Source organism: Anticarsia gemmatalis, chromosome 5, assembly GCF_050436995.1.
Source record: "Anticarsia gemmatalis isolate Benzon Research Colony breed Stoneville strain chromosome 5, ilAntGemm2 primary, whole genome shotgun sequence".
Lineage (NCBI taxonomy): Eukaryota > Metazoa > Arthropoda > Insecta > Lepidoptera > Erebidae > Anticarsia > Anticarsia gemmatalis.
Genome location: NC_134749.1, coordinates 9722321 through 9735869, shown reverse-complemented (window position 1 = coordinate 9735869; position 13549 = coordinate 9722321). Strand labels below are relative to the sequence as shown.

The 13549-nt window shown below is 33.5% G+C and overlaps 1 protein-coding gene across 1 annotated transcript; it reads right to left on the bottom strand.

Annotated features, from left to right (window-relative positions):
• Positions 1–11031: 11031 nt before the first annotated feature.
• LOC142973387 (uncharacterized) lies at positions 11032–13343 on the bottom strand. Its single transcript, XM_076115054.1, has 2 exons — positions 13063–13343; positions 11032–12546 (listed from the first exon to the last, which is right to left on the bottom strand). Exons 1-2 carry the CDS (start codon positions 13234–13236, stop codon positions 12439–12441), a joined length of 282 nt encoding a protein of 93 aa, XP_075971169.1. The 5' UTR covers positions 13237–13343; the 3' UTR covers positions 11032–12438.
• Between the last annotated feature and the right edge of the window lie 206 nt (positions 13344–13549).

Below are 13549 nucleotides of genomic sequence, written 5' to 3'. Positions count from 1 at the left end.
TACAGGTACCTGCTCCGCGTAGAAATCCTTTTACATTCATGAACCTTTTGATACTTGACGGTCACAAGTGCCGTCTATCACGGCCGTCACTGAGAGGTCACTAATGTGGTCACTGACCTGTCCTTTACCGACCCCAGTCTCATTCATATTCACAATAATTTGTCAATTTAAGCTGTACTTAGATCGATGAAGAGTTAACGTACGGATTTTATTTGATAGTGAACTTTCTTTGAAGGTTTTACGAAGTGCATGTTTTATGAAAGATATTTTGGTGAAACTTAAAATTAGTATAGAACTACAAATCCATTATAATATATAAGAATTGGTATTTACTTTGCTAACTATTGATCGCCTATGTTTCTCATTGAATTTTGTTTGTCGGTCGTGTTAATTCAGCTAACAATTCTTGAGGTAGGCCAAAAACTTTCGTGCAACAAGGTATTTGGTATACCTATTTGCAGAGGCAAAGGAACGACATAATTATTTTAATAGGTGCTATCCAGTGTTAACTGCCGCAAATAACATGTTTCAATAATTTTCAACTGCACTTTCTGAAAAAACAATCCAAACTTGTGAAGCTCGCCGATGAATATCAGTTTATTTTGCATGTATCACCAGCAGCTACAACAAGGAGTAAAAAAGCCATTCCGCACAAAATAACAAAAGTGTGTTAAAAGTATTTCCTTTGTACGTATTAGTCTCCTTGAATTGAAGCAATATTGTCGACACATGTCGCTGAACGCGAGTACGGTACGACACAATGCAATTATTATTTATTCAATAAAAATAATTGCATTCCACGTAATTTGGAGGCAATGTTACGTCACACATGACGCGATACGCCACGTTACGTATGTGTACACGAATAATATTCGCGGGTTGTCATTGAGAGATGTTACATACAAAAATAAAAAAATGAGGAGTGGGTGTTTCAACCTTATTTTAGGTTTTGGCGCAGCTAAACAATTTTAGGCAAAAAATTCTTTGTTTCTTGTTCTAAATCTGTTTTATTCTAAACTTGCGGACTGGCCTGACATTGTCCGGGTTTCGACAATTTCATCCCGTTGGTTCCATTCCCGTGGAAATTTTTTATCCCATCGATCCCATACAAACCCTATCGTGACAGTTACAAACATATTGAAGAAGAATTATCCAATTTAGTTTAATTGTTTAAAAGTTATGTGCGTACATTTTGGTGATTCATTTTTATTTATATTATTATAGATAGACTAGCTGACCCGGCAAACGTTGTTATGCCATATACCTAAATAAAAAAGTGTCACCTAGGGGTATGAAAAATAGATGTTGGCCGATTCTCATACCTACTCAATATGCTCACAAAATTTCATGAGAATCGAAACAAAATCGAAACGAAATCAACGAAAACTGAAGTTTCATGCGAATCGGTCAAGCCGTTTCGGAGGAGTATGGCAACGAAAACTGTGACGCGAGAATTTTATATATTTATTTGATGTAGTGTAGAAGAAAAGATAATTTCTCACATCGTATATGCTAAATGGCTTTTAAAACAAAGCTGCCTATATCTATTTAGATTATTCTGCCCAGTAGGTGGCCACGCTGATTGGATTCGTTGTAGCCCTGAGGGCTATCCAAACCATCAAACCCCGAACATCGTTTAGGCAAAATTGACGTCGAGTGCTTTATGATGACCTCGCTGCCCGGCAGAGATATCAAAAAATGACTTTTTGCTAACAAAAAACAACACAACACTTTTGTTGGGAAATATTTTGAAGTTCGGCAATTTGTGATGTTTGTTTGTACGAAACCAAATATAATATTATTTATGCCAAAGTTTGAACTTTGACCGTCTTTGTGATGGTTTTGAATTGAGCGTGATTAGATAGACGAATACTATGTTTGGATTTTTTAACTAGTGAGTAGTGACTGTCCCACAGCTTGGCAAGGGTCTCCTCCCAATCGAGGAAGGACAAGCGTTCGCTAAGATGGTCAAGTTCAAGTTGAGGACTATGCTCAAAAAATATACCTATTGAATTAATTTTTAAGGCAGGAATTATTTTTCAACCATAAATACACATTTTCTGAAGTTAACTGTGCGTAAAAGCTATATAAGTACACTCTACATTCGCATGAAAATATTATACCAATATAGCATTGCCAGTCAGTAATAAAATAAACCTTTTCTACGAAAAAAGGTGTTAGAATCTGCATAACAGGGTAGCGAGACTCTAATTTCGAAATGGCGTGGTCCAACACAGAATTGATTGGGGTAATTTGGTAAATTATATTTATTTCAGTTTCTCTGTTACATTGGCCTCTACGTGCTCAAAACAATGTATTCTATATCAACTTTGTAACGAAGTTGTATACTAATTTTAGTTTTAAAACGTTTGAAACTATATTATCATGAAAGAGACTTTTAATGGTATTAAAGTTTGCAATATGATTTATAATAACTTAACACCTATTGGACATACTAAATCCCTTTAAAAGCAAAGTCTCAGGTATATTTTTTAACATTAAGTCTCGCTATGATTTAATCCTAAAAGCCATTTAAAAGCCAGCCAGACAGCAATTTTTCTCAATCGTATTTACAGATTCAATGAAGTGTACATTAAACTAAACACAAATATGAAATAAGAAATTCGTAAGTAAATTACTTACGTACAATAAAACGGTACATTTGGCACCCTTGCGATTGATCCATTAAGTCTAGGTGTGTCTCCATAATTGGCCAATTTCGAACCAATTTCGTTTCATCCATCTTGATAACTGTTGATTGACTTTTTAATAGAGTTGTGAACTTTTGTTAAAAAATAAACTTTATAATCATAGACTTATTTTCGTATAAGTTCGGTTTTTGAAGTTTTAAAGTCATATTTGTATGACTTTCGCGTTAATAAGGTTAAATTAAATAAAAGTATTTAATAAATTAAAATATAACGTTTCTTCACAATTTACAAGTTAAAATACAAATTAGATTATATTATTCTCGTTTTACATTAATTTGTTATTTCAATGCTTAGCTCTATATGTTTAAAAACATTTTATATTACGCATACCTATATGACACAAAAATATGTACGAAGAGTGCTATATAAAAGCAAACCATTCATCGAACTGACGAACATGAATCAAATTGGAAATAAATATGCAAATATAGAAAATAACGCTACATGACTATTTTTACGAAAATAATGAATTAAACCTTTACTTATTACATTTTAGCGTAATGACACGACGAAAATTCTCAGTTGCAACAGAAATGAATCTATTTGTAGCATCAAAGTGCCGGAACCTACTCCAATTATTAAGTAGGGCAAGCCTTTAATGACGAACAGGAAAATGTAAAATATATAAGACAAGTGCATAATCAAGCTATATTATATTAATGTTTATACGATGACATATTTAAATAACTAGGCCAGTGATAAGAGATGTGATGCAAATTAACCTCATTGTTGATCAAGAAAAAAAACTTGGTTAAGTTAATAATATCTTTACCGTATCGTAAACATACATTAAATCATGCCTTTTTCCCATAGGGTTAGGCAGAGACCAGAGAACACCTACGATCGATAGTTAAGAATGATACCAACGGTAAGATCCTTACAAACTTCCCTTGCTTCATTCACATTAGTACCTATGGTCAATTAATAATATGAATTGTTACCACTTTTAAACAACGATAATGTTTTGTATGAAATTGTAAGATGGGACTTTGGTCATTTCAGGCAAGACTGAAATTCTTGAACAAGATCGTGAAGGAAAAGCAACTCAATAGACTAGATATAGCTTAGGACGTCTAAGATATGTCTAAGGTAAGGTATTCTCATGTGGTATTCATTTAAAAATGTTCATTAACAATCTATTTTATTTTTATAAATATACACACAATTAAGGAATACATTATTTAAAATATTGATACTTACGTTCAAACTATATTAGTCATTGTTAACAATTTGGTTTTGCAACTTTACACTGTAGTACAATAAACCAGACTTCGATAAAACTTGCATTTTACAGTACCAATGCAAAAAACCGAACACGATTTTCCACTACAGTGATATCAACAGTCCATAAAATTCTTAATACCTATCCGTTGACCGCAACGTCGAACGGTCATCAAAATCGTTGGACCAACAGATGGGTAATTGGAGTTTAATGTTCTCCATTATTGGTTAAACGTCGCCGGCAGATCACTGACCTCACACATAAAATACACGTGATCTATCAACGTCATAATCACAAAAACCGATGATGTTCTAGAAATAACTTAACAATAGAATCCGCTTGTGAGTAAAAACATTTCAAGGGCACACTTCTACGCAAGTGTGGGTTTCCGAGTCTCTTACAAGCGGTGGTATGCACCAACAGTCACAGTAATGTTTTCTCGCTGAGTGAGCACTGCGGGTCCCGCAGATCACTTCGAAGGAGCAGTCAGGACCTGGGTCGTATTCCCCTGCTGGACACTCCGCTGAAAACAGTTGAAAATTTCTATGAATACAATGTTTATTTAACTATTGGATGTTAACAATGCTAACACAACAGACAAGTAGGTAAATGCATAATACGGAGATTTATGTCTCAGTCATTCGATTATAATCATAAGTCAGGTAAAACAATACGTGCAAGAGTAAGTTCTGTACTTCCTCAATGCGTGATACACTGGCTCGTTTATCAACCGTGCCATGCGACTGGATTAAATTCATATTAGATTTAGAAGCTTTAATAATATCTGTTACTCCATACATGGATGCGCAAGTAAAATATCGGTACCGGTAGTTGACAGAGACCACACAACACACACAAACAGCGGATTGAAGGCACTATTATTCAATCGAAAACATCTTCAGCAGATATAATATACCCACACGAGTCTCTCATAAGTATCCAATATGCACCATAAGATCACATACTATAGAAGTTTACCTTAACAAACTTTTAATGAATAATTATACAATAGGATGTACCTACAGAAGGATGATTTTATTTATACAATAGTCTTGTTTAACCTAAATACGAGAAAAATCACTACAATGCCTAAAGTTACTTTATAACAATAACAATCAATGTTAAAAAATAATTAACTTCAAGTATCTAATATGTAAATAAATAAACTCACCGTAAGAATGTTGGAAATAAACAAAAAACACAAACAAAACAACTGTCCAGAGCCTCATGTTGACGCTCATCACACACAAACACGAATGCAATTTATCACACAACCATCACTGTTTATATAACTTCTTCACCTACGTATCACAAGTAAGTATTAATTCGTATAATAACACGTTTTTAACTATACTAAAACACGTGGAACGAATTGTCTTAACTGTAAAATAATATCCGTATAAAATGTAAATACGAAAATCTTTCCACAATAGAACACGTCTTTCCTATAATTCGTCACAATCGCATTTAAAATTTGTTTGCTATATCGCGAATTATAAATGCTTTGAAATCACGAAAGGTAAAGAATAGGATTTTTCAGAATAGTCAACGTACGAATCACGATTCTGGGAAAATCTTAACGAAAACTTCACGACTCACGAATCGCTGGCGGTATTTTGTTGACATTACCACTGAATCAAACATCCCTTTTGCTATTGTCCAAATATACAATAGCAGGACAATTAATCCATCGCTATGAATACAGAACAATGGTTTTCAATACGTCATTATTTTGATTGGCATCATTAAATAAATCTGTTTAGGAAAATAGAGACAATGTTATTAAGAAGGAAGTATAACAAAATTCCTGCCGTATTAGTGATTCGTTAAAATTTGCAAAAAAATATGTTTACATTTTCTCCACTTGAACAAGCAGAGCCAACAAACACCACGTTTTATTTAAAAAATGTAAGTAGGTAAGTAGGTACCTACCTTTTATGGTAGATTACTATTATTTGATCGATGAATTATAATTGCTGATAAGTAATATTCTTATGTCCTTGTTGCATTCCTTACCTTAATGTTGCGATAAACGAAGTCGTACTTAAGATGTCCAAGTAATGCTACTTATATCTGCCCAGGATCTTGTCCGATTCCCGCGTCGAAAACCGAAAATGTACGAAAAGTGTTAGCACTTCCCCGTTGCCTTTTTACCTACATGAAAACCGACATGGGGAGAAGTTATAGAAAAAGACAATCGATTAGTATGGTTATTTTTTATAATTAATATCCTAAGTCTATTCATTAATCATTAATATTTATGATAATGATGCATTATGCATCTGTTGTGAAGTACAACACGAGGATAATATCGTACATCTTTGTTACTTTACCTAATAATACTTAATAAGTCATTAAAACAAGCGTCTGCGATAAACATCATCACGGTTTGTGACTTCATTATGATCTCATTTGCGCATCGGATATTTTTATGAACAATATTTTTATAAGCCAATTATTTCTGGCAGTTACTTTGTTACGATTTGTAACTACTGTTGTGATTGATAGTCATATTATATTAGCTCGAAGGTGCCCTGGAATCGTCCACGTGGAAAGATTTCCCGTGATTCGTTGACTGGAATCTCAGATCGAAAGATCTAAGTAACATATTATATTAATCAGAAATAGTGTCACGCCTTTTGATTAATAAATTTATGCACACACAATAAATTAAATGCCTTCTGTGCAAGGGCCCCACATTGCGTAATTAGAGAGGATTAGGCTTTGACGTTTCCTTAAGAATTATTCACTTTTTTTTTAGCTATAACAGCTTAGACGAATATTTTTTTACAAGTAATTTATGTTCATAATAATTATATTATACATAGTAAGACTTCGTATTAATTAATATGTTTTCAATATTATCGCCAAGTAAGACAATTTGAATATTCATATTTCAGTAAAAAAAATACAAAAAACACATGTTTCCTTTAAATTATAATTTATTAGTCATTAATTACAGCCGCTAAGCGTGACGCAGGTGTTGGTCTCTATTCTTCGGTAGGTGCCTGGTAGACACCAGCAGTCGCACGTATGCTTGGGGTAAGAGTGGGAGCTCCTTGAGGCGCAAGATGGCTCCAACCCACAGTCTGGACCCGGGTTATATTCACCTGATGGACACTCCGCTGTAAATTAAAAAATAATCTTGAACAGTGCAGAAAGGTGTTATTATATTTTAAGGAAAACAATAATAATACTTACATACAGATGGTTGGTAATAAATATAAAATCCTCTGACAAATTGGCAATAAACAATTAAATACCAACATAAAATTAAATAAAATAGCCAATAGGGTAACATAAACGTACTGTATCGTAGGTATTGTATTTTATTACAAGAATACGATCGTAAAATATCAAGAAGAATGGATAACGTGGAGAGAGGTGCCAGCAGTGAGATGACGTAGGCTTGCAGTATCAGTATTGTACTCCAGGATATGATATTTGGACTAAATCTTATCATATTAAAATTTTGCCTTAATCGTCAGTCAAAATTATCAGGAGCTCTAGGTAAATGCACTATGGAGCATTCGAAGCAGAACATCTTCGCAACAACTTCGGCATTTCGTGGAGTTCGTTATTATTGTAGGCTCAATACTCAATCAAATCTTCAATTATTTTAAAGTTTTATGCAATATGAAGTCAAATTTTTTTTGTACTTCAAGATACTGAGAATCAAACCACCATCACCTTATTTTTACATCACACGATCAGAAAGAATCAAATACAAATAAGAACATGAAAATAGTAACATCTCAAAAAATAGCTACCTAATTGTAAAGATATCGGTAAGTAGGTACTTAAAACGAGCCACGACAGTTATAAATATAGATATTAATTGCTTGAAGATGAATATCCCAACATAGCTAAGAAGAAATGTTTTAAATACGATGAAATGAGGTCAGGTTGTAATTACTCAACGAATTAAAAATTCATATGAAGTAAACTGTCACTTTACATTTCGCATCCGGCTGGCTGAGACCGGTGCTACATCGTGAAGTGGTTAATCCATGATGCTTAGATATAAATATAGACCTATGGTAAGTAATGAGGTACTTAGTACTTATTTGGAGATAGACTGCAAATATAACCAATGGTTTTTTGAACATGTAATCAGGTTTAAGAAACTACGATGCAGGAAGTAGTCCCATCGCCATATAACATACTAGCTAACCCGCGCAACTTCGCTTGCGTCACATAAGAGAGAATGCGTTATAATTTTCCCCGTTTTTGTAACAATTCTCGTTGCCACTCCGCGCCTATTGGTCGTAGCGTAATGATATAGCTATAGCCTATAGCCTTCCTCAATAAATAGGCTATCTAACACTGAAATAATTTTTCAAAGCGGATCAGTAGTTTCTGAGATTAGCGCGTTCAAACAAACAAATAAACAATCAAACAAACAAACTCTTCAGCTTTATAATATTAGTATAGATTATAGTATAGACGTCATAATTTTCCCCGTTTTTGTAACAATTCGTTGCTACTCCGCGCCTATTGGTCGTAGCGTAATGATATACCTATAGCCTATAGCCTTCCTCAATAAATAGGCTATCTAACACTGAAAGAATTTTTCAAAGCGGATCAGTAGTTTCTGAAATTAGCGCGTTCAAACAAACAAACAATCAAACAAACAAACTCTTCAGCTTTATAATATTAGTATAGATGATAACAATGCACTCTGCAACGATAGCTCAAAAATAAACGGGGAATAGTTTTGAATTACCTTTTTAGCAGAATCGAGATAAATACAACGAGCTCTAAACGAAACAACCAACAAAAACGGTGTACAAACTACGGCAAAAGTACTAAACAATGACATAAAGCTATCTATCAAAAGTTGCAATACTTGCAATAGGCACCTTGCGGTACAATAACGCGAGGCGCACGGCACACAACGAAACTTCGTTTTCTTCCAACTATAACTCAGTAACAGTTATAAGTTCTGAAGCAACTTTACAAATGTAGTTAAAACTAAGTAAGCCGCATAAAGCAATTGTCGACCAGTTGGAAATGTTTGAAGTCTATCAGGTAGTTAGTTTTCTTTAGTTCTGATTGCAGAATTATGCCCGCCTATTGTCCAAGAAGTAGTAAAGCGAAGTTGTGTGCATATCTCGAAGTTTCTCTCAGTTAGCAAGTTACGAGTAATTACCTACTAGGTACCTATTCCTTTTTAAATATCATGTAGAATAGATTCCTATAGGATTTTATGGACTTTTAATGTACATATGTAGGTAGGTACCTACCTATGCTACGCAACATTAAAACTCCGAGACATTAAACGTTAATAGGTCAGTTAAGAAAGCGACCGTCAACCAAGATAATTTAAGATAAGTAAGAAATGTACCTATAATTGTGTGACGATGGCACACTATCCAATGAAATGACGTGTTGGTGCATCTACAATTTATTTTGAAACAACTATAAGATTTCGATGGGTTTAATTTCGTGTAATTAAAACACGCAATTACGATCTCAATTCATTAATGAAATTACGTTAATAGGGTGTACTTAGTCCGATGCACAACCGATATATAGATAGATGTATCTATTGAGACTGGTAAGGGGTTATCTAAATGTAACTCACCTGAAGTAAACGCTAGTCCCGCCAAAACCACAACCAGCACTATGATCCAAAGCTTCATCTTGAATCACTATCAGTTTCTAGTATTCAAATACAAAACGATGCCCTTTTTATACCTATTCAATGTACCTTCACTAATTTAATGAAGACCGGTTCGTTCACAACACGTCGAAACTCAAGATTGTCTTATTTTAAAATAAATATAAAACGATAATGGGAACACCGCGGTATCATTGTTGACCCTATCTTCTGGATGCAGTAAGTAGGTACATCAATGCTCTTGTACTTACGTCCGTTTGTCCAAGATAAACATATCTATTCTGGTCGAATGATTATTTATTTCAATTACTTTTAAATGTATATTATGCTTAAGCTATTTCGTTGATTTTCTGACGGTACCTTTTACGTGAGGATCAGTTTAACATTCCTACACACTAACGGGCTTCATTAATGATGTTTTGGTGTTCACCTAAAGAGTCTCAGGTTCGAATCCCAAATCTTGCGTTTCTTAAGTGAATTTCATTGACACAAACTATAGGAAGTTTGATTAAGAGTTAACTTCAATATATCTATGTAAGATGGCTATGGCTTAAGGCTCGTTGTATATTTTTGTTAATTTTATTGTTATGTATTTATTGTTAATTTTCTAAAATACACGTAGGTACGTGTATTTTAGAAAATTCGTCTCGTACCTTGATAGCTTGCATTAGACATAGTTTATTTCAGCTATCGTTACATCTCCGGTTATCATATAAAAAATATATTATTTTGTTTGATATAAAATATCAACTTACCCGTCGTATGCGCCAATATTGTTAAAATACGAACACGACAACTGTCCCGGACCTCATCTTCGTTTATATTTATTCTATAAGTGCAGTTCAAATTATCGCTTTTATATTCCAACTTAACAAGATATCAAGAAATACCGGTCTAGCATGTAAAGGGGACATAAGAACCAATTCTTTGTTGTTTGTTTTCAAAAGCAAAGGATTTAAGAATGACCTTTCCTTACACATTGTTTGTTTCTTAAGTCATGGATCCTTACATAATGGGTACATTATTAACAGTGGGTACAAGTTTTTATTGTGGACTAACGGTCAAACGAGGTCTACTTATCTCCTCAGATATAATGAGAGAACCAGTCTTGTGTCAAAGGGACCTTTTGTGTACTTAGTACACACAAAATTACAGGTTAAGGGATATTTTAAAGGGCCAGTTTCATATTATACACATATATCTTCAAATATCTCAAGGTATTTTTTGTAGTGACTGTTACAGCAAGTGCCCTTACATGCAGTTTAGGTACAACTTTAGGCAGATACCTACCTTTGATATTAACTTATAGTAACAATGGGAATTCAAGGAACCATTAGCCTAACCAAAACCATCAAGTTGTTTAATTTTAGATTTGATCATTGCAAAGGACACCATGGCCCTAGAGAAGTTCTTACCCTTAGCTAGTCTTGGAGTTAATTTCGATAATCTTATGACCAAACAGTAAAATACAGCTCTTGTATAAAAAGATTATTTATTTTATCTAGCTACATGTAAATAGTTCGAATAAACATAATTTCGCTTAATAAGTGGTATAAAATTGATTCAGTGTAAGTATCATAGAACCATCTCTCAATCCATCATTTAATAACAATTTTTCAATGAGGAACCTATAATGTAAACACTGTTACCTACAAGATTTTTTTGTCAAACCAACTGTCCTTTGTACAGTACTAGCTGACCCACGCAATTTCGCTTGCGTCACCGAAGAGAGAATGGGTCACAATTTTCCCCGTTTTTGTAACATTTTTCGTTGCTTCTCCGCTCTTAATGGTCGTAGCGTGATGTTATATAGCCTATAGCCTTCCTCGATAAATAGACTATCTAACACTGAAAGATTTTTTCAAATCAGACCAGTAGTTCCTGAGATTAGCGCGTTCTAAGAAACAAACAAACAAACAAATAAACTCTTCAGCTTTATAATATTAGCATAGATTGAAACATCAATCTCTTACACTACAGTTATTTAACTTCTAAAGTGATTGAAAATCTTACATACTTCTTTTTAGTAAGACAGTTATTTGCTAGCTTCGGCTAAAGTATCAACATTTATATACTAAATATTTTACTGAATTTATTTTTCAAGTTATATTAACTGATAGTTACTAGTTCTGCCGGATTGGAATATACCTATGTTATAAACAGCCAAATGCAGAAACATCATTCACTGTAAAGTGATGCTCATAAATATCGCTTGAATACACATTAATGTAATAAAGATGGCATAATTTTCCTAAGAGCTAAAGCTAAAGCTTCTAAATTTATAATATTAATTCATATATGATATTTATTCTTATTAAATTAATTTCTGCATTTAGCTAAAAAAGCATAGAATATTTTTAATCCACAGTCTACAATAAAAAATTACAATATTTGCTTAATTCCATGATTGCTTGATTGTGCTCCACCACTAAGGTAATTATATAAGGCTAGGTTTCCTATCATCACTCTTATGCATTAAGTTTCCAGTTTTTACAGATTTTTGATGAATCAATGCTTGCAATGCAGCTGTTTACATTTCATACTAAGATCATACAACTGGGTACAAAGTACCTATTTGATTTCATGTTTACTAAAAAAGTTAGTAATAAAACTGCATCATTCGAAAACTGCATCAAAAAATTATTATCAGTACTAATAAATACTACTTATTTTACTAACAATTAATAAGGACCTAAGACTATCAGCCAAATATTAAAACATCTCTCAACATAAACAAACATATAATGAAATCCCTTGCTATGTATACATGTATAGGCATAGCAAGAGATTTCATTACATGTGATGAATCTGAAATGGTAGATAGTATCAATAAATACTTCTTAGGGCAGTGTATTCAACATTTGACTGTAGCTACTTCACAATTATTTACTGGTATTAGCTTGATTTTGCTGTCGTAAGCGCGCCCATGGATCTTCCAACATACTGGGATTTAGATAGTCATCTATGTTGATAGAGTTGCTTGTGTTACCCTGAAATCAGAATGTTTAATAACATAGTTAATTTAAAGGTTGTTAAAGTACTGATAATAAATAAATAAATATGATTGGACAACTCACACATGGTCATTTGATTCCAAACTAAGCAGAGCTTGTACCTACTATGGTAACCAAATAACTGATAAACATACTTATATACTTCTAAATACATACTTATATAGATACATTAACATCCAGGCTCAGAACAAATACTCGTGCTCATCACACAAAGATTTGTCCCGGGTGGGATTCGAACCCACCACACGCGGCGCTCCGGTTGTTGCGGCGAGGTGACCGCTTAAACCACAGCGCCAAACGTGCAGTTAAATAAATAATTAATAAGTTACTAACATGTTTTTTTGTCTATTTTTAATTGTTTTTTGCTCAGCTCTTTGTTTTTATCTCTCTGTCCCGTCTCATACTAATTTTACCAGTCGTAATGTTCGAACATCTCTTACGAGTAAAAAACAATTTAATAACATAGAATACGAGATCAAATCAATTGCTCACCTCAAAACTACTCCGTGAATTATTTTTACCCCATTTGTTATTATGCCGCTTGGGACCCCATTGACCACTTGAATTTTGATTCTGATTATTGAATCGTTGATGGTGATTTCTCGCTGGTTGCCACTTCTGTTGCACGGGAGTGCTTTGATTCAAAGGTATGAAGTCATCGGACATTTTTAAAGTTTAGTGATTATTCCTTTTTTAGCGTATTTATCAAACAACTCGTGTTGTTGATGTTTTTGTGTAACTTGATAACTTCTACAATAAACGTCAAAGTTGTGTCAACTTGTGTTAGTTTAAGTCAAATCTGTCAGTCGTTTGGTAGTGTCGTACCACACAAGTAAACTTCTGCGCTATAGCAATAAACGGTTTATAGGAAAAATAAATTAAATTAATTAGAATATACCTACACTATTTTTTACACGTTTACACCTAGTGTTTACACCGAGTTTATTTGCAGGTTAAGGGTATTTTTGACTCGCAAATA

What these genes read in the sequence shown, in the direction of transcription:
- LOC142973387 (XM_076115054.1), bottom strand. Translation starts at nt 13,236, where the DNA reads ATGTCCGATGACTTCATACCTTTGAATCAAAGCACTCCCGTGCAACAG. An exon ending in ATTCACGGAGTAGTTTTGAG is followed by an intron (nt 12,547 to 13,062) that starts GTGAGCAATTGA and finishes TTCTGATTTCAG; the next exon opens with GGTAACACAAGCAACTCTAT.